The sequence below is a fragment of the Glandiceps talaboti genome, chromosome 8, assembly GCF_964340395.1.
Source record: "Glandiceps talaboti chromosome 8, keGlaTala1.1, whole genome shotgun sequence".
NCBI classification, from domain to species: Eukaryota; Metazoa; Hemichordata; class Enteropneusta; family Spengelidae; genus Glandiceps; species Glandiceps talaboti.
This window is the reverse complement of record NC_135556.1, coordinates 24,197,493-24,220,898: the sequence shown is the minus strand read 5'-3', so window position 1 is coordinate 24,220,898 and position 23,406 is coordinate 24,197,493. Positions and strand designations below refer to the sequence as shown.

The 23,406-nt window shown below is 35.6% G+C and overlaps 1 protein-coding gene across 1 annotated transcript; it reads right to left on the bottom strand.

The window, feature by feature from the left end:
- Positions 1-378: 378 nt before the first annotated feature.
- LOC144438976 (protein inturned-like) lies at positions 379-22,660 on the bottom strand. Its single transcript, XM_078128208.1, has 18 exons — positions 22,453-22,660; positions 16,963-17,501; positions 13,846-13,937; positions 12,846-13,046; positions 12,329-12,444; positions 11,704-11,871; positions 10,956-11,127; positions 9,773-9,826; positions 9,023-9,085; positions 8,542-8,763; positions 7,919-7,968; positions 7,575-7,676; positions 6,912-7,051; positions 6,346-6,620; positions 5,667-5,767; positions 4,754-4,949; positions 1,070-1,215; positions 379-773 (listed from the first exon to the last, which is right to left on the bottom strand). The coding sequence occupies exons 1-18, from the start codon at positions 22,602-22,604 to the stop codon at positions 662-664; spliced, it is 2,901 nt and encodes a 966-aa protein (XP_077984334.1). The 5' UTR covers positions 22,605-22,660; the 3' UTR covers positions 379-661.
- Positions 22,661-23,406: the final 746 nt, after the last annotated feature.

The window sequence follows — 23,406 nt, the reverse complement described above, 5'->3', positions numbered from 1 at the left end:
TGCATAGAAACATACACAACAGTTGATTTGATAGCCTGCTAGTGCATACATGTTGAAACACAGAAAACATAGTTGATTTGATAGCCTGCTAGTGCATAGAAACACAGAAAACTTACAGGTGTTTGCCTGAATATAAACACAGTTGTTTTAATAGAGAACTGGAAAGTAGCACCAAGTCATTAACATCTCAGAAATGTACAAATAAAGGACTTGTGGAGTTTTAAGTATTTTCATTGCTAATAAATCATGTAGTGATTGTGTGCAGTCAATTATTTCTTTATTTGATAATTGATATAAATAAATGTGTTGCAATCTTACAAGATTGGTATAAAACAAATACTCTATGTATTAAGAAATCAACAATTTCATGACCTTAAAATATCCCATAATATATAACTCCTGTCTATGTACATCTCTGCCAAATGTACAAAAAGCTGGCAATGTTCAAACTAGCATATATATCAAACCAATTCTGATTGGTTGATTTTATCTGAATTTGTAATCTCATTGGTCAACTTTTACTACAAACAGGTGTGCAAGATTTTAAATGCAAATACTACCACATTTCAATGGAGCTGATTGGTAGACTATATGACTATGCACAGGTGCTGAATAACTTGAAATGTGGAGTCCAGTGTGTTCTATGCAGCTAACTGGTCAACTACATACCAGTACCAAATGAGAGTTTAAATGCTAATTCTACTGCATTTTGTGGGGCTGATTCATGATAACACACATAAACTTCCCTTGCAAATGGTTCACCATATAATCTCCTGTAAGTAAACAGAACATTTTGTGAATTGTATATCATGAGTAATACATAAATACAGACATGTTAGACATCACTTTAGTAATTGCAAACCATGAAATATTGAAACTCTAAGATGCTTGACATTTAAAAGGAATCATTTTGAACTTCCATATGGGGAGCTCTAGCAATACCACTGTCTGTCTGTCTGTCTGTCTGTCTGTCTGTCTGTCTGTCTGTCTGTCTGTCTGTCTGTCTGTCTGTCTGTCTGACTTCTTTTCAACTTTGGTAATTTTGCAAATAATTGAGTAAAAGTCTTACCCAACAACCCAGTAGTGCATCTTGGGTGATGTTTTCTTCTGTTCATTCCAGTTTTCAGGAACACATTGTACCAACACACCATGTTCTTTAACTATCCTTAAACTCTTCTTACAATGGAAGTGATTATGTTGAGTTGTTCTTGGTTGCTAATAGAGATACCAAACAATAGACAAGCGACCTATCGGTCAGAATAGCTCCGCTGTTTTTTTGTGTTTTTTTTGTTTTTATTTTGGTGACATGTAGAAGTGGTTCAGTTCTTCAGCTCTTTAATATGCAGTTTTGTTTTAGCGATGCAATAAAGTGGTTAGTGGTTTCATATGATGTCTCACTATAAAACACATTTTACACAGAAGTTGGTAATGTATTGTACTTTTATACCATAGTCACCATTTTATAACAAAAATCTACAGTTATGAAAAATTGCACAAAATCTCAGAAAAAAATGACTGGGAAATGCACACAAGAAAAAGAAAAAAAAAGAGGATTTTGAGGTTGGCTATAAATAATTCCAGTGTCTTACAGCTTTAACCCTGGAAAATTTTAATGATGAATGAAATAAACTAGGGATCTAAAATAATTTTGAGGCAATTTGAATTTCAAAACAAATTTACCAAGTCAACAACATTCAACTTGTACTAGTTGTAGTAGATATATATATAGGGAAGAAATGTATTAATCGCCATCTTAGTTTCCGTACGGCGACAATCCCCAAGTACCCGAAAGAGAGTCATTCTCAGCCATTGACAGGGTTCGACACTGGAGTAAAAAAGTCACTATCCCACAGGACTAGTAAAATTGATAACGTAGTAGTCCTGCAAAAAATCTGGTGGTCCTATCTTTAAGTGCTTTCGCTTGTTCACTTAGGCTCTTCATCTCTCTTAGTTTTTGCTCAACTTCTAATTCACTTTTCCAAACCCCATATTTATTTCAAACCGTGTGTTGTAATTGAACTGTCTATTTCTTTGTAGTTGTTTGTGCATCATCAACTCATTACTGTAATTTTATTCTCTTTTTTATGTTTTGGAGCTTCTTCTCTTTTTTGTTGCTTTCTGTGAGTACTAGTAGTTTGTCTTAATTGGGTGGGGGGGGGGGGGAGTAATAAGATGTTATGTGGTCTTATTTCTAGCTCATAACATTTCTGGTACACATTGATCTAACTATTGCATTTTTAAAAGACAAAAAATTACCTTCCCATGGAGCAAGTCTTTATAGTGTTGTCCTTAGTGCATATTAGAATGTATTTACAACATAAAAATAAATAAATTTGAAGGTTACCAGCAGTTACAGCAAAATTTTGTTACTAATTACATGTACAAGTCACTTCGTCTATTTTCGTGTCTATGTACTTCCGGGTTGACATAAACGTTAAACGTGATACAGTCGGCCCTATAATTACTAAGAAACGACAAAACCGTTCGCAAAATAAAGTTCAGGATTTTAATTTTTCAAACTGAATATCAATATCCACTACACATTCAATAACTTGTTTCGCGTATTTAGAAATGTGCCCCAAAACATGAACACGGAACACGGAACACGGTACACGGAATCGTACCGTGTCAGTGTACTAACTAAGTTAGCAGTTTCATTGTAGGCTGTAAGTTGTACCGGTAAAAAAACGATCATCACATCATGTAGGAAGTACAAAAACATAGAACACGTTGTTTTCTTGCTGAATAAACTCACTGAAATAACAACACGGTCAAATCGCGTCTTCGATTTTGACAGCCACCATTGTTATGATTGAGCTTCACTTACTTCCGTTGAACGTGGCCAGTACAGTGTTGAGGCCAGCCTTACCCTTATTATACACAAATCATCGTACAACTAATTTTATTGGCTATAATATTAGCTACATTTGAAAGGTCTCACTTGATTGGCTCATCCTTCGCTATTCCCGTTTTCAAGAGACACCCCGCCAGAATAAAGTGCCACGTAGTACAGCAATGGCGCGAGATCGCCTGTTGGGCGACTTTCCCACCGGGTGTGCTTTTCGAAAACTACACAACACATGCTTTTATGACACGGAATCATAGAAAATCTACCCCGTTTCCAAACTAATCGTAATTTTATCGCAAATAGACAACCGGAGTTGGTCAAAATAGCAAATTAAAAATCAAATGAATTTTACTATGACCGTGAATTCATCATATAGCCGGTGGTTTGAATTTTACTCGACTCGCGGGATAGCAGACCAGCGTGTACGTGTATGTCGAACCCTTGCTATACGTTACAGCATAGACCCTCCTGGTTACAGTGGTAACACTCGTTCATGTTCGATTACCTTTCATAAAGAAAACACAACGAAATGGTTGAAGTGATCTTTTTTTAAATTTCTTTTCATCACAAAAACAAAATCTGTGTGATCAAAAGTGTTGTAAACTAAACCAGAAAGAATTATCGGACTGGCTAAACTTCCCGCTGAACTGGAGTAAGGTCCAAGCCTCGATAGTACGTGAGCAAATCGTCTCAAACTAGCGATACAACTTTCAAAATATAACTTGACATGTCTTCATTTGTTAGAGTTATACAATTCAAGACGGGTTTTCACTCGAAAGAAACAATTCTGTGAATAATGACATTCTGAACGCAGCGATTTCTCGGACGATGTTAACACTGTAACGTACGGCTGGCAACGACTTGCTTCCGGGTTAGTCCCTCGTACATCCGGGTACTTGAGATTGTCGCCGTACGGAACTACCACATCGGCAATTTTGACGCTGTAATTTTGCCACCAATATTGATCGTACAAAAACAAAACTCCATAAATGAACCACAAAGTACTTTCCCTTTCAAAATGTGGTAATTTTAGAAAGAGTATTATCGTTTTTATTGACGACTGACTGTCAAAAATCGTCCCATACACTTCAGTTCACAGGCATTCAAACTTGATCATGAGGGAGGTGCATATACTGGAATGAACCATTCTGTAGGAGGGGTGGATGGAGAATTGGATTTGAAGTTTACAACCCTTTTTCGAACAAATATTTGTCATTTGGGCGCACAATGCGTAGAATTAAGACTATAGCACATATTACATTGCTTGTTTGACGTCAATAGTGTCTTTTGAAAAGTTGCACTTTACCTAAAGTCTCGCGGAGTGATTTCCAATATGGCGTCGGTCATTATACTCATTAACATATTCATTTTTTTTTTAAATTTCAAAAAAAAAATCATAAAAAATAGAAGAGAAGACGTGCTGACTTGAAATTAACAAATCTAAGTAAGGTACCCTCTGTGCATCAACACACCACATATCAAAGCAATCTGACTTAAAGTTTATGAGGAGTTGATGAAAATGACATTTTTGGAAAAAAAATCATAAAAAATTGAAAATGGCACAGATCAACTTGGCATGAACAAATCTGAATAGCCTCCCCCCAGGGAACATGCACACCAAATATCGAAGAATTCCGACTGTCACTTTCGGAGTAGATAGTGAAGATATAAAAGTTTGACGGACACCTATGATTCACTCTACTCTCTATACCTCAATACCCACCTATACCTAAAGCTACGCTTTCAGCTTTCGCTGACAGCGGAGCTAAAAATACAATGTGTCATTTCACAGTATAGTATTGTCTTGTATTGTATTGTATTGTTACAGTACTGCACTATACTGTATTTTATGTCCTGTATTCACATCATACCAAGCCAACCACAAATATGACAATTAAAACTGACCTTTCTCTTTGATTTCAAAGCTTGTTCAAATACATGGCGTATAGCAAGGCAAGTCTTGTGGAAGGTTTTAAGGAGTTGTGGATGTGTAATACCACCTAGTAGTTGTAGATCTTTGTGAGTTGGAGTAACAATAATACCCTGTCCAACCTCCAAACTGACGTAATGGAAGAGTGTATTATCAGCACCAGCAGACAACCTGTAATATAACACATTGTGCAGTCAGTCAAAATCCAAACTAAAACAATATTACTAACAGAAGCCACAATTTAAAAATGTTAGCACCATCTCTTATACAGAATTTCTGAGCTTGTACTTTCTGGGGGTTACTATAAAAAAAGTTATATTTTGATTATGTCAAATGCTCTGCCAACTACAAACATCTGAGAGGTACATCATGTATAGGAAATACAGTCATCTTTTTTCTGATGTTAGCCCAAGTTGCTTTTTGTTTTCATTTGGATTCTAGTCTTCTGTTTCAATTGCCTTTTCCCAGCACTTTTAGTTGGCATTCTCAGCCAGTTCAAATCCTCTAGTTCAAATATTCTTGTATATGTATGTAATCATCTACTTCTTCAGGAGTAGCATTGATCAAAAATTTTTTTTATACTGCTTCATATACATGTACTACATATGACAACAGTTTTTAGCTCTCATATGTCCTTTCAAATTTATCGTTTTGGGATATTTGACAGGTTGGCAATGTATTTGTCACACACACACACACACACACACACACACAACAAACACACACACACACACACACACACACACACTGTACTTCATTTATCACAGACTCTTGCTATTCCACTTTAGGATCTTGAAGAGTAAAATATGCCGATAAAACACTAGTTTAAATTTGTTTTGTGATTTACAAAGTTAAGGTTGTCAAATGCTTGGTTGCTCATCAACTTACTTAGTAGCAGTATAGAGTTCATTGACCTCAGTCTCAGTTAGTCCCTTTCTAAGTACTGCCATACTGAAAGGATCTGGGATAATTCTTTGCTTCTTACTGGACTGTTATCACAGAGAAAAACAAAATGTACAAATTGAGTAAAAGTTGGCTTTATAAACAACTTAGTATGTGTGTGGGATGCACACAGTCTGTATATTCATATGATGACTTTGTCAACATCATAATGAAGCCATCAACACAAAAATATTGGCCTTTCTAAATACTTTACTCTACAGACATGACAACAGACATGTCCACATAATCATTAAAACAACATTTCCCATGCCCACTATGTACTTATCAGCCAACCCCAATTACAACCTGTGAGGGCGCACTGCCCCGAGACCATTTCATCAAGCTATGTGCAATCAAAATAAGTTGTATCTTCATATGTTGAAATCCTAACTTGAAAGATAACTGACTGTTTTTATTTCAATTTCACTTCTAGTAAATGGGTACATATAATACAGGTTAAATTTCTGACTAGCTACTCATTAGGAGTTTGACTTGAATCCTCATTTCAAAAGTAAATATTTACCGTTTGTGACTTCAAGTTCAAGACATAATTGAAACAGTGCTGATATCATATGAGGGATATTTGTAGAAGAGGTATTTGTAGCAGGACATATCTGGATCTTACCTTAAAAAGAGCAGATCCACTACCACTACCAGCTGACCCAGCTGAGCCAATAGATTCACGTCGTTTGTCATCATTTCTTCTAGCTAATACTGGAGTTGATTGTTGACTATTGCCAGGTGAGTAGGCACTGTTATCACTGTTATCATCAGAATCCACTTCATAAGCACTACCCCTTCCAGCACTTCTCTGTTTATCCAGGGAAGGTGATCCTGTCTGTTTCTTACTCTTCCCACCTGGATCTGGTGGCAGCAGTTGCTGCTTCTTGCCTGGTGTACCTAGCAGTTACAAGGAAGGGGCCATTAGTCCACATGATTGTACCTAGCAGTTACAAGGAAGGGACCATTAGTCTAACTGGCTGTACATAGCAGTTACAAGGAAGGGGCCATTAGTCAAACTGACTGTACCTAGCAGTTACAAGGTAGAGAGGAGCATTTAAAATGACTGCAACACTGTGGAAAGCCTTCCATTGAACACTAATATACAATATGTTGTGAAAGACAGTTACTAATACTACCAGTACCAACAAACTACAAAATTAACTAATTTGTTAAGTTTTTGTGACATACCTTTCTGTTGTGGAGTACCATGTAGTCGACTTAGCATAGGTGATCCTGGTACTGGAGGTGTACCAACTTCTGAAGTACTACTTCTACTACTGAAGAACCAGTCTGCACATGATAGTGCTGGTACTGGAATATTGCTTAATCTGAAACAAAGTGGCACATTGAGAAACAAATTACATTTGAAATCTTAGCCCAGCATTAATTATACAGTGTAATGTGGGTTGCGATAAACTTCTACAGAAACAAAATAGTTCTTTCCGTTCATATTTCTGAAGTTTTAAGTAATCAATATTTTGTATGACACTGTTACTCATTTCCCATGTAGTTTATTGTCGGTCCCTATGGTACAGAGTATGGAATCTATGGAAGTTTTATGCTAATAGTTTCCCTTTGTTACAAGAATCCCAAACCTTAGCAAAAACCCCTTATATATGTTCACCAGGTCATTAAACCATAGAAGTGAATAGTTCTTATTACACACCCAAGGGTTCTAATTACTTACTAGTAACATTTCAGCTGTTTGCCTTAATTTACAAAAACATTCTAAACCTGAACAGATTTTGTACTTTTGTACCTGAGAAATAAAACCCAACTTCTTTGCAAAAAGAAATACACTTCAATATACTAGGAATTTAAAGTATGTAACTGGTAGAGAGTTGTTCTTACCTGTTTTCACAGCTGTTAGGAATGTCAATGGCCTCTAGATGTAATAAGGTAGCTTTAGCTTGATCTACATAGAACGGATCTGGACTGGGATTGCCAACAGATCTGACAATATCAAAATATACATCTTAATTATTAGCTGTACGGGTGTATCATTATGTATCTAAGTATGTGTAATATATCTCTATGTATGCTGATGACATCTGAGTGATTTGGACAAAAGCTACGTAGTTCTTTCATACTAGATTCCAAAAAAGTAACTTTACCTCTACTTATTACATATCAATTCTTAGCAAAAATATAACAACATAGTGATTTATATGGGAAGAGATATCAACAAGACTTACTTGGCTGCACAGCCTCCTGCTTCTAGTAATAGACACAGTAAACCATGTTTCTGTAGATATGAAAAGGGATATAAACATCAATTTGTGAGATTTTAACACTGACAGTAAACAATGTTTCTAAATTACATGCAAGGTGAATCTTGCACAAAATACTCAGTTTCAGTTCAAAAAAATTTCATTCATTCACTCATTCATTCAAAAGGATTCCTGGAATGAAGACATTCAAAATTATGTGTCTTACAGACTTGTAACTCTAATGGTTGATATGATAGCACTAGTCTTGTATTCATTTATAGTCTTTGACACTCTATGATAATTGTTGTCACACACACACACACACACACACACACACACACACACACACACACACACACACGCACGCACATGCACGTACGCACACATACACACACACACACACACACACACTCATATTCAAACACAAGCATGCCTATACAGGCAGACATACACACACATACACGCACACATACACACACACACACACAAACTGGTTACAGCTAAAACTATTGGAGCTAATTTCACATCAGTTCTGCTAGACCCTATAGATTCAAGAGTCTCACTTACCACTAACAAAAGATAAAGAACATAATGATATATATCCTTACCAGTCCAACAATAAGAAGGAAATGTCTTGCATCAGGTTCAAAATAACTATCAATATCACCCGATGTTTTACGCTTGTTCCTTTTAGTAGGAATCACTTCCCTCCACACCACCAGCTGACCAATCCTGGCTTCAGAGGCTAGTGTTAACAAACTATGATATCGGCAATAAATCAGCATGTCTACAAAATCATCAAGTGGCAGGTGATTGGCTAGTAGATAACCCTATCAACAAAACAAAAAATCACGATTTTCACCTACATTAGCTGTAACTGGGGTGTTATTTTTCAATCAGACAATTAATATATTCACTGGAAATTGTTAAAATAGCAATTATTAGACATTGTACATGTCAATTGTGAGAAATACTAGTACAACACTGCAATTTACATACAGAGGTTGTATTGAGGACACACATACCCTACAGAAAACAGTTTCATACAAATTACAATTATATATGGTCTTACTGTGGTCACATACTTACCCTATAGAAAAGACAACTTCCTACAATACCATATGGTCTTCTGTCATCATAATGTTCATCAGACTGTAAATAAATACATAGTAACTATGACAACTAAAATACATTTGTGTTTGTATTAATGCATGACTGAGTGGAAAAATATGAGCACTGCAAGCATTGTAGTTAGTCCATTCAATACTGTACTACTTTACTGAAAGAACAAAGAAGCCAGTACTGAAACATTCGGATGGTATGATGATTAGCTAAGTACTTGGTGGTGAAAACTATTGTTAAATGTAATACATGCATATGTATAGAAAAAAGCAAATTGTAATTATGAATGAGAAATATACATAATATTATTACTTTTTTCATGAGAGACTGATCACTATACAATGTTTGTTTGTTTACCCGGAGGTCATTTATCAATCAAATTCATATACATCATGCATATCTGATGTTTCATAACTGTATGAAATGTTTGGGATTGAAACTCATTGTGTCATAATGCTGCAGCAAAATAGCTGTACGATGTGTATTTACTTTCATCATGACATAAAGGTGCAATCAATTCAGTACGATGTAACAATCATGTTATAGTTCTCAAAGTGTGATCTAGTTTGTAAGGTATGTCATGACGGGGCACCCTCACACATTAGTCAACCCCTCTCACATATATACCTATATGCGAGAGGAGGTTGGTGAGGGCAGAGCGACATGACATATCTTACAGTCTCAGTCTGATCCTGCATACTATTATATTTGACCTACCATATCAGCAAAGTCTGCAGCCTCTAATTCACTCATTGTACTGTCTATGGCAATCTGTATTAACACAATAATACCAACAGACTCTTTAGTGCTCCAAAGATGTGATGTGATGTGACAGTGCTAGCAATGCAAAGTACAACTACAAAGACATACTGTACTAGTCCTAAGACGGACAAATCCAAAAAACCTAAATAACACTGAAATAAATTGATGATAAATAACCCTACAGCATAGCTTCTAAATGAGTAGTAAAATTTGACATATGGTTTTTAAATAAGCTATTAAAAACAATGGCCAAAGTAATACATTTTATATAACTAATAGTTTCTCAAGGGCATATCTCTTTATTTCATACACAAAACTGGTGACTAACACTAACACTTTGATATGCAGAAAAATGTACAGGCCATGGACAAGACTAGTTCTACTGAACTATTTCCATGGTCCACATCAGATAACAATTGTACAGGCCATGGACAAGACTAGTTCCACTGAACTATTTCCATGGTCCACATCAGATAACAATTGTACAGGCCATGGACAAGACTAGTTCCACTGAACTATTTCAATGGTCAACATCAGATAACAATTGTACAGGCCACAAGACTAGTTCCACTGAACTATTTCAATGGTTCACGTCAGATAACAATTGTACAGGCCATGGACAAGACTAGTTCCACTGAACTATTTCAATGGTCAACATCAGATAACAATTGTACAGGCCATGGACAAGACTAGTTCCACTGAACTATTTCCGTGGTCAACATCAGATAACAATTGTACAGGCCACAAGACTAGTTCCACTGAACTATTTCAATGGTTCACATCAGATAACAACTGTACAGGCCATGGACAAGACTAGTTCCACTGAACTATTTCAATGGTTCACATCAGATAACAATTGTACAGGCCATGGACAAGACTAGTTCCACTGAACTATTTCAATGGTCAACATCAGATAACAATTGTGTATTTCTTTTGTATTTCTTTTGCATATTTCTATCATATGTATGTTCTTTGAAAGTGTAGTTTATTTTTCTCGGCATCTGGTGAAATAAATTTAATCCATCCACTCATTCAACATAGATGAAATATGTACATCACAGATATATAGCCGGAATTTGACAATATGTGATGTAGATAAGTTTCGCATCACATGATGATTTACTAAAACTCATCTCACCTTTAAATCATCTGGCAGGTCCAACCACCTAACTCCAGGTAAAGTATCAAGGAAGACATATGTACTGCTATTCAATAGTGGGGTCAGTGGGTTCTCATCAAGTAGTATTTTTTGAAATAATAATGAAAATAGGTGGTCCAGTTTGGCATGGTATAAACTAGGCAAGAAGGCACTGGTAGGAAAATAGAAAAAGAGGAAATAAAATAAGTAAACACTTACAGAGTAAGGTTCTTAGTATTCTGTAATAAATGTTTGTAAAACAATGGTGGACAAAACTGACACAGAGTATGAATTCTCATATAGTCTATTTAATGCTCACAATATTTGAAATTTAAATAAATATGTCAGTTTCTTTGTAAGTTTAATATTGCTGGCAGTGATTGTAACATGTGATGGTACTGGTTTAACATACACAATCAATGCAATTTTACTTAATTTTATGTGTCTGACATGTTTACATCCCTGGTTCTCACATTAGGAGTTATTTTATCAATGGAACCATAAGGACTGCAAAAGATCATTCATTTGTTCAACTTTTGCAAGATCTGCCAAACAACTGGTTTTTGACACCTAAATTTTAATCTAAATCGGACATTTGCCTTTAATTGTAAAATGAATGTTGAGATTAAGGTATGGTAAATATTAAGACAACAAAGCTGACAATGTCTGATATGTCTGATGAAGTCTAATATACTCAGAACACAGCCATTTATGAAGTTGCAAACTTATTTAAAATTTCTATACTTACTCATGAAGAGAACCATACAGGAAGTTTAGAAGTCTTGCAATGTCCAAGACAATATAATTGAGTTGTGATACAGACACTCTGTCAGCTGGCATGGCTAGTACTAATGCTTCGGGTCCACTCTTGTAGTAACTCACGTTTAAGAGTTGTTTATTGATCACAACTGTAGAACTGCAATCAATCAATCAATAAATCAATAAATCAATCAAGTATGCGATCAATCAATTAAAATCATTAGATTTCACCCTATTGAAGGGTTGTTGGTTGTTATAAAACACAAAACATATCAGTACATTTTTTGACATTTTTTTCTTCAAACATGCAAATAGTGATGAGTAAATTGTGAATTACTACTGGTAGTATCCATAACAAGTTGCTAACTGTTTACAAAATGATATTCTCAGTTTGGTCAAATAATTCTACTCTTTCTGTTTCAATGATGTTATATCGTATGTAGAAAGTCAAAAAGTTATTTCATATCAACTTTGTAGATTGTTTTCTTCTACTGACATACAATCGGCATCTATGATGTCACAAATTTGACTCCTAATTTATCCAATCTAGGGCACATTCATGCTTCTTTTGGAACTGACATAGTGGATAACTGGAATGTGATGAATTGAATTACCTTCTAACTCTTGTACCTGTTACATTTTCTAACATATCACTAATTGTTAAAAACATTCCCTGGATTTCACTCAATTTTTGAGAGGCACTGTTTTCTGGGTACAGGTACAGCATTTCCTGTAAAAGAAAAATATAGTTTTTTATGGCATATTTTTAACCATCATGTCTAGGTATGGAAGAATTTGTATTAATATTAAGCAGCTTAGGAGATAGATTGGTAAAGAACAAAGTTACAAATTTTATTTTCTCAATGAAAGTGTAAAATTATTACCTAAAAGAGAACAAATTCCATGTGATCAAAAACACCTTATGTAATATTTCCCCCAAAATATACGAATACTGTTACAAATATTTGTTTTATAGCACAGGTATAAATTCCTCTAATGCCTGTAAAAAGACCAGGTACAAGCTTTCCTATTACAATGTTGTGGGTGATTTAAGCTATTTTGATTTTCCAGTAAATTGTGTCCCCAAGGCACCTTCTTCCTAACTGCCTGTTAAAGACAGGTATAAATTACCTTATTTTCTTCTGTATCTTCTGCATCCCCAGCAAGAGATAAATACATGACAACATGAGGTATTTTCTGTAATGACTGTGTCACTTCTTGTACTCTTTCACCACTTATCAACTTGACTAAACTACCGTTCGGTAACAATCTCCTTGGTTGTAAGATAAATCTATCCTTGTTTACATTATTTCTTTCAATTTGAAGTTTTACCTGTAAAAGACAATGACAAAAATACTGATATATCAATGTGCCAGTTTCAGAAATTTTAATGGTGAATACTTATATCATTGTGTGATCAATGTCTCTGTAGACGGATCAAAATGCCATAGTTGTTTCTCCAAAATAACTATATTTACTGTCTAATTGATTCGTGGGAACCACGAACAATATATTTTCCAACACTGCCTCTATTTTAAGGTATATGTACACTGAACTATTATCATTACATGTATTAGTGTTATAGTAGGAGTGAGATCAATTTAACAATGTAGAATAAAAAATGATATTATTTAGTGGCAAGAGCCATTTTAGTTCATCCTAATAATAAATTTTTACTTTTAATCTGTTTCAATCTCTTTTGTAACCATAAATACAAATATTTCTAAAAAATGTTGTTAAATTGAGAAATGGAAGAATTTTTGACGAGTAAATGTCAATAAAAGGCATTTTTTCCTCACTATGTGCTGGCTTTGTATTCATAGCACCACATACTGATTTGAAAATGATTGTGCTGTCTGAAACAGGTGGGTGGGGGTCCTTAAGCCTAAGTAAAAGAAATGAGTTTTTATCCTCCATTAAACTATTTATCTTACCCCTGTCTAGATTACAGATTGTACTCTACTCTATCATGTCATACAATTCATACACTCCCCAAAGGATAACATTTTCTCTAAGTCCTGTTTTATGGGATAATTTCTATGGAAGTTAATCATATATTTCAAACAGATATCATTTTATTAATTAGTCAGTACTCATATATTTCAAATTACATTAATAAATCATTTCTTACCTCCATTGGTGCACTGATCTGCAACCCTGTCAACACACTGTCAATGTTGTCATGATTTACATGCATTCCGTTGATGGAAAGGACACAGTCACCTACATAAATAAGGGTGTCAGATTTTATCAAATTATATACATTTTGATTTGAATTGCTACAAAAAATCCTTCCGGAAATAAACGCAATGGATTATAATATTTTGAGACTGAGAATACATTTATTTGTATATAAGGATACTACACTATACATGCATACAATTAATGTATACAACATACCTACTTTGTGGTAATATTTCAAATGTCCTGTTTACATGAGATTATACAGTTGAAGTCTACTTGAGTAGGTACTCTGTGGTTATTACCCAAATGTTACACCTTATTGAGATATTTATATTTCAACTGTTCTTATACATAACTAATATTGGCAATTGTGCAGAGTTTTTGCTAATGTTTGGGAAATGTTAGGATTTTTTATCAATATTTACTTTGAGTGTCAGCAATTGTACACTTTCCCCTTCATACTTCACAACGTTGACTTGAAACACTAACATAATAACAATAACCTTTTACTCCTCTCTTCAAATTACACCTTAAGTACTCCATAAAATAAAGGTTCTTTCAGATTCTTTCAGTTTAATGGTTTTAACTTGTAATAACATGAATGTATCATTTAGATGACAATACTAGGTCACTACATGTATGTACTAACAATGTGTCTGAAGACATGGTATTACCATCTCTACAATCCAAAGGCTAATGTATGACAATGGTGAACAATCTTTTGACATGTAAAGGGCTTGGGCAGACATAAACTATAACTATTAAAATGTGGTAGATGACATTGCTTTTGCTTTTCCCCAACCACAACTGGTATTTTACTAGTATAACATATTAACGATCATATATTATATACTTTCGTATAAACCTTATTTCGTTGTTTTGTGAACTGTTATTACTCAGTTTGTAGCACCAAATTGTTGCAGAAAATCCAATGAAGAAATGTAGTTTTCTTAACAGATGCAATCAATATTCTATTCTATTCTATATTGAAACCTACAATTAGATTCTGATTTGCTGCAGTGATGTTGAATATGGTAATCAGGTTTACATTATATAGCTCAACCCTCTGAGTTGGTTCTAATCATGTGGTGATGCTATTGACGTCATCTCACTGTGAGAAGTCTATCAGACTCTGTGCCTGATTTCTGACCATAGCTTCATTGAAGCAACAGGTTGTTAGGGAAAGCCCAGGCATGGTAGGGAAGAGACAATCCCACGACTGGATTCTAGTTTGTTAGGGTAAGGCCATGCATGGTAAGGGAAGAGAAAATCCCACAACTGGATTCTAGGTTGTTAGGGTAAGGCCAGGCATGGTAAGGGAAGAGAAAATCCCATGACTGGATTCTAGTTTGTTAGGGTAAGGCCGGGCATGGTAAGGGAAGAGAAAATCCCATGACTGGATTCTAGTTTGTTAGGGTAAGGCCAGGCGTGGTAAGGGAAGAGAAAATCCCACAACTGGATTCTAGGTTGTTAGGGTAAGGCCAGGCATGGTAAGGGATGAGAAATCCCACAACTGGATTCTAGGTTATTAGGGTAAGGCCAGTCATGGTAAGGGAAGAGAAAATCCCACAACTGGATTCTAGGTTATTAGGGTAAGGCCAGGCATGGTAAGGGAAGAGAAAATCCCACAACTGGATTCTAGGTTATTAGGGTAAGGCCAGGCATGGTAAGGGAAGAGAAAATCCCACAACTGGATTCTAGGTTATTAGGGTAAGGCCAGGCATGGTAAGGGAAGAGAAAATCCCACAACTGGATTCTAGGTTATTAGGGTAAGGCCAGGCATGGTAAGGGAAGAGAAAATCCCACAACTGGATTCTAGGTTATTAGGGTAAGGCCAGGCATGGTAAGGGAAGAGAAAAAATCCCACAACTGGATCCTAGTTTGTTAGGGTAAGGCCAGGCGTGGTAATGAAAGAAAAAATCCCATGACTGGATTCTAGTTTGTTAGGGTAAGGCCAGGCATGGTAAGGGAAGAGGAAAATCCCACAACTGGATTCTAGTTTGTTAGGGTAAGGCCAGGCATGGTAAGGGAAGAGAAAATCCCATGACTGGATTCTAGGTTATTAGGGTAAGGCCAGTCATGGTAAGGGAAGAGGAAAATCCCACAACTGGATTCTAGTTTGTTAGGGTAAGGCCAGGCGTGGTAAGGGAAGAGAAAATCCCACGACTGGATTCTAGTTTGTTAGGGTAAGGCCAGGCATGGTAAGGGAAGAGGAAAATCCCACAACTGGGGTCTAGTTTGTTAGGGTAACTTGAAGGCCAGGCATGGTAAGGGAAGAGAAAATCCCACAACTGGATTCTAGTTTGTTAGGGTAAGGTCAGGCATTGTAAGGGAAGAGAAAATCCCACAACTGGATTCTAGTTTGTTAGGGTAAGGCCAGGCGTGGTAGGGGAAGAGAAAATCCCACGACTGGATTCTAGTTTGTTAGGGTAAGGCCAGGGGTGGTAAGGGAAGAGACAATCCCATGACTGGATTCTAGTTTGTTAGGGTAAGGCCAGGCGTGGTAAGGGAAGAGAAAATCCCACAACTGGATTCTAAGTTAAATAATGAGTAAAATTTACGTGGATCTAGAGTCATCCTGTAAACACTGGAACTTGTGGAAGTCCATCAAATATGTACACTGGATGTCTGCATAAATAGAATACTGCACATGTCTTCCCAAAGACAGAAGTATTGAAATGATGTAGTCTGGATGCCAATGTGGTATCCAATCATCTCTAGTTTAAAGCTAAAGTAAGGATACCATCACTAGACTACAAATGATGAATGTGCAGCCACTTCAAATAAACTCACTCAGAGATACCTCCCTACTTACTCCGACAGTACTTATATAAATGACAACTGATAGTTTGTGTCAACATGTTGCAATAATAGTTTCAGTTTGTGTCTGTCCTAGCTTGTTGAAACAATTAGGTGCTTAGTCATGATGAATGTATGTGAATCTGATCGTCTGTGCATGGAATCATAGACCATTGGTGGAGGGTCTATGATTGAACTATAAAAAACTACACATTCCTGCAGGCTAAACTTTTATGAGGAGTGAACTGTATGTGTTAATACTAACCTATATTGATCTGTCCAGACTTCATTGCTACACCAGTGGGTGACAAACCCTGTACCATTACTCTTGTGTCTTGTATTAATCCAACATATCTGCCTTCACTTCTTCTCCTGGGAGACGATACAGGGGATATTGACCTCTGTGGTACATATCTGCCAGGCAATATACCTAATAATGCCTCTAATTTACTCTGTCCACCAATGTTCGTTGTTTCAGGACTTACATGTGTATAAAGAGTTACTTCTTTATGAAGTGGACTGTTTGAGTAGTGATCTGGTGTTGAATAGAACACACTATCTTGGCTAGCTAAAATATTGGGATCAGAATAACTGGAATGAAGCTTGTTGTCATCACTTCTCTTTCCTTGGATAATTTTTTTGAGTTTGTTGAAACCTCGTCTCTCCTTTCCTCTGCCATTGGGAATATGTGTTCCATTGACTCCGGAATCAATATATCCAGACCCATGTGGTTCTTCACTTTGTTCAACGTAGAATACATCCCCCTTTTCTTCCACTGCACCACTCCATGCAGGCTCTAAACCACTGCAAGTGAAATCAAACCAAATACTATTAAATATCATCTTGAAAGGTACATGCATACACTGGTATATTTAGATATTAATCCCTGATAGTTTTTTGTATATCATGGTTGAATTAAGCAATATAATGCTTTTATTATTATTATGCCTGCACAAAAAATTTGAATATCACAAAACCAATGACATAGTTGCATGCTGTCAATGAACAGCCAGGGTATAAATATTTTGTTAATAATGTACAACTTACAATTTGGTTAACATATGGTACATTATAGGACACTGGTAATTGATAATCTATTTTTGTCTTTATGGCGATAAAAACATACACACTTGCTAGAATACACAAAAAAGGAAATAATCAAATTAAATTTTCCAAAAGAACAAATAACACACTTGACCTGTGACCTATACCATTTACTGTACTTGTTTTTCTATTGAATGTCACACTGCACAGTCACTACAACTATTAATTTGATGTGAATGACTCCAAAATGTCAGCTGATATTAACAAAGTAGATCTTTTCACTCTATGTGATGTGTGTGCCCCTCCTTTTCACATCCCTCCTACAAAGTGTAAGTAGTCAAGACAGATTTAGACAAGTGGAGCTGCTTTGGCAGAGAATGGTATTAGTAGTATAGTAAATGTATACATTATTAGATATGCAGTTTTTATGATGGCATTTAGCAGTAAACAGTATGTAATGACATGTCTGGACATCACACAGTCCTCATTGTCATATTAACTGTAACTGTGCCATTATTATTCACTCTATTGTTTGTCTTGTACCTTTCACCTTATTGCTACTCCCAAGGCCTTGTAATGAGTGGTTGCTATGGCAACCCCTTGTACATTTTGAAGTATGATGGCAGGATGACTTTGTTGCTGAGCACTGAGTCCAAGAGGCGAGAATTTGCTTTAAACATAATGATTCCAACATTGGTATTATAATACGGAGATTTGAACACAGCTATAATGTGGTGTTTTTCTAATCCTAGTATCCTACCCTGTCAATTGTCAAGTCAAGATAACTCAATGTCCTACTGTGGTGTGTGTAATAATAGTTACCTAGTAATGTATCAAGTAAACAACTTATTAGTGCTGGTAGATTTTAAGGAAAGACTATAAAATAATATTGTAAATGCAACATTACATTTTCTTTCCTTCCCTGTAATATTTTACTGGCTTTTCATAAATTGTTCTTTCTGCTGTGAAACAGTGTACAGTTTGAATTTACAGGCATACTTAAAGAATAACATAGAGTAAATTCACACACATTGGGATATAAATGGAACATTTCCTTATAATATATGGAAGTACAGATGAAATCACAGGTATGAACATAGTGAGTGTGTGGTGTGATGATAGTAGGTAGTAAGTGGATGTGGATTTTGGGCTGTTGGCAAGATGGGTTGCTGGTTTCAGACTGGCTCGAGAGCTGTCGGTTTGTGGCTGTTGGTTACTGCTGTGGATCTGTTGTGAGTTGCAGGTTTTGGTAGTGGGCTGCTACTTGCATGCTATATCAGGCTACAGGCTTTGATTGCTGGTCAGTGCATCATGCATCATCTGCTACACAATATTAGGCTCCAGTGTTAGTTACAGACTATATTGTCCTAGTTATCATGTTATTTTTTACTAGTAATTTTACATTTCTAGATTTTAAGAAATTTGATTTTCACAGAAATTTGTCCCTGAGGCACATTCTATCTTAAAAACTCAGTATTTAAATATACAATCTATTGATTCAGGTGTCTAAATCTCTATTCAGGGTCAAACTAGAGGCAATGGTTTCATGTCACTACTATGGTAATCACATTAAATAGTCTGTAATGAGACACATACTATTTCAGTCAATGGTGTCGATCATTACATATCTCTGACACCAAAACTCAATATATATCATTATGTCTTTAACTGCAAACAAACCTGGACACCACAGTCCTTTCTGTTTTAAATGTCAACCACTGAAACACTTGTTGTATTTTACATAATTGAGAGCTATCATACAATTACAACACACATAGAGTTGTTATGAACATTTAATAGTTGTCTCTTTACAAAACGGCAGCTTTTGTTGATTGTCACTGGGTGGTGTTGTGTACTGGGTCCTGTATTGCCATCTGATCCCTTCTAACAATGCACTGCCTTCAATTCGGATGCAGATTGTGGTTCTAATCCATTCACACTGCTATACAGGAACAAAATGGGGTTTTGTTGACTACAGAACTGACAATAGATCTAGTAGGTAGGAATGTAAGACTGGGTCAAGAAGTGGTTTGAGTATACTTTGCTTTCAACTATGATGTTGATAACTCTATTTCATTACTCTACAGATTATCCAGTGATATTTCATCACAGTGGAGTATCCAGCTAACATCACTATGTGTGCATTTGTACTAGTATAATCTGTATATGTGTTCCGCATTTCACTAAAAAATTAAGTTATTTATTTGAAAGTTAAATATCAAATAAGCCAGTATGTCATTAAAGGGCCATGTTTCAATCCCAGGTCATATCATTCATGTTATCTTATCAGTGGAACCTAAGGATTACATGAAATCATTCTTTGGCTTTCGACCAACTTTTTCTCTGGCTCTGCCACATAACTGTTTTTGAGACCTAAAATTTCAATGCTAATCTGAACTGAACCATTAAACAATCAGCGTACTTGTACTTACTGTACACAAATGTTGTTTACAAATGTATTTGCTAAGATTTTTGAACCCTTACTTAGTACTAGAGAGAGAGAGAAATACAGAAAAACTGTGATGGTTTCCTTTACTGTATGTATATAAATGTATTGTTTTAGTTCTGAACTCAGCTACTGTATTGAACACGGCTGAGTGTTTTATCCAAAATATACTAGGTAAATTATTTGCATTTTGAGTTTAGAACTAATACAAAATATGATTCCAGAGCAAGGAAACAATGTTTTTGGTTGTATAAAATGATTCAACTGGAAACAAGGTGTACAGAGTATCACTATTGTCAATGTTAAATAGTTTAGGGGATAGTTTGATTCCAAAGTCAACATCTTTGTTGTTATACACTGTACAATCACCTACTTGCAGCAAAACAAATCAATCACTATTGACCATATCCTAGGGGGAAAACACTGAATGGATCTATTTTAAGTGACCATAAATCTGTACAGGAAATTAGTATTTTCTTCAGAGTTTGTTGAATAAAATGCTGGAATTCTGATCAAATTATTCATGTACCAGATGTACCATTGCTCCCAGTGGAATGTGAACAATCATGAGAAATTTGAAGACAAGAATGTTCTGATAAATATTATGTCTATATTGTATTAAAGGCCCAGTTCAGGATTAAAATGAAGGTGTGAAAAACAGTTGTTTGGCAGAACTATAGAAAAATTTGGTTCTGAACAAATGATTTGATGTAATCCTTATGGCGCTACTGATAAAATAACACTAGTGTGGGAACCTGGCACTGAATCTCTGGCCTTTAAGAAATAGGTGAAACCCATGGTGTAATTCATTATTCAATTAATGCAAAGGCAGTGATACAGAGATAAAACTATACAGGTATGCAAGTAAAGTTATAGATGGACTAGACTAAGCTTGAAGTTTTTAATATCATGCAAATTGACTGCATGTGAATTTCAGCAAACTTAAGTGTACGATGTATGTAAATACCACAGGTAATTACATGTTATCTGACTATACTATGGCACAATGTGGAGTGATTTACTAGTACAGTCATCAGACTGTACTCAACTATACATAATGCTATGCACTGTCAATTTTGATGTATTTGATTAGGCATGTTTGGTACCAATTGTAGATACTCATGGTGCCATCAGTACACTTAATACAACTATGGACCTTAGGTCTGTAGGTTCACCTGTTGTTGTACCACAGACACTCCTTGTTTTGTGGTACATTTGATACCTTTACAATAGTGAGGCAGAAAAGAACAAAGAATGGACAGTCAGATGACATTACTTCTACTACCAAACTTTTGTGACAATTGATTTCACACGTCATACTCATCAGTCAATACCTGATATGCTCAATAAATCCTTCATGGAGTAGGTTGTTTGGTAATTAATTACTTCTTCAAGTCCTGTATCATTGTTATCATAATTAGTGTTGTTTATTTAATTGTCATTATCTCTTGTCAGTTATTTATTGTGTATTTGAAGAATGGACAAGCTTAACAACTGCTGAGTTCCATCCTTCACTAACAGTGTATAATACCCATGGATGTATTAGTGCAACAACCATGACATACATAAGCTCATACACAGATGGGTGCATATGTGGTGTACAGTAATTGCAATGTTCCTTTTTGGGTGTGTAAAATTCATTTCATGTATACACAGACTGACAGCCTGTTAAGGTAAATGTCAACCGTTTATAAATAACGTTTGACTCGTCAAATTAAGAGTTTGAATTGAAGTCATACAACATAACAATGTGGACATCAAGTATCGAATTATTGATGAAAAGCAGACTGCGATGGCCTAGAGAGTCCCTCCAGGGTATAGTGTCATTAGAATGTGATATAACAATCACAAGATATCCCCAAATACGTGCGAAGATCAACAGTCGCGGTAGTAGATAAGTTCAAGCGACTGACAGTTCGATTGAGACGATGTACTATGTACAAGATATCCGAATAATGCTTCTACGTCTGAGAAACGACTTGTTTTGCATTGCATAATGGCATGTACGGTACATACACACTATGATAAACAACGCCAGAAAACATGTTCATTCAAGTTTATACCACGACTGTGGAGTTTGGTTAAAAATAGTCAATGGCGCGGAGAACTGAAGTTGCTACGACTTGCTTTCAAAGGACACATATTGGTTCATAAGAGATAATTACACTTGAAAACACCAAAAAATGAATCGAAACCACCATGATTTATAATGTTATTTTTTGAATGCATTTAAACCGATATCGAGTTATCAAAAAGTGAGCTTACTCGCTTGTCTCGCGGCGGTCCCATCTTCTGTTCCTGTCGATGTCACCGTTGCCAACTACGATTCTTGGATGCCCTGAGTAGTCATCTTCTGAATCTGAACTGCTGAAATCATCTCTCTCGTACGGGCGATACCCTTCAAATTTGTGCGTCATTGCTAAAATTTCGTACTATATTACCATACTGAGCTGGGATTGACAACACAAGTTGACGGTCTCCGCCATTTTGTTTACATCCGGGTCAGTATTGTGCTATGCAAATATGATAATTATCACTCTTGACCTGGCAGGTGAATTTATGACCCCTGAGTTTTGAGCCGTCGCCCGATCCGCGATCTGATGTGATGTTGAAGTGAGTTTATTTCTACACGAATCAACAGACTTGATCAGATTATAAAAGACAAGATCAAACCAGCTAAAACTTAAAGAAAATATTCTTAAACTTTAAAGTTGTAAATATATTCTGTGTATTAGAGTAATTATACCGATAGCTTATGAATAATTTAAAAATATTAAAAAGATTAATAATGTAAAAAAACAACATCACAGGCGACAGGCGCTAGACTTACTTTACTACACTAGCTGCAACTTTTTTCATAAAATAACCATACTGAAAATGTATTCACTAAAAGTTGGTCAATTACCTATAAAAAGACAATGTATCTGTTAATTAATTAGTGGTCAATATTATCTGTAGGTATAGTGACAACTTTAAATCTTGAGTGAAAGCTTGCTTTTGAATCTGTAATCGTGTTAAAACTGTACTTGTTGCAACTGGAATATCAACCACAACATATTCACTAAAATTTTTAAAAAAAGACAATATTATAATTAGATAGTGTACATGTCAATCAATGGTAGATATTATCATAGACCCTACAGAAAAATACGTGATACAATACTGTTCACAGTATGCGATATTATATGTATGAGTAATTATTGGACTTATAACAAAAAG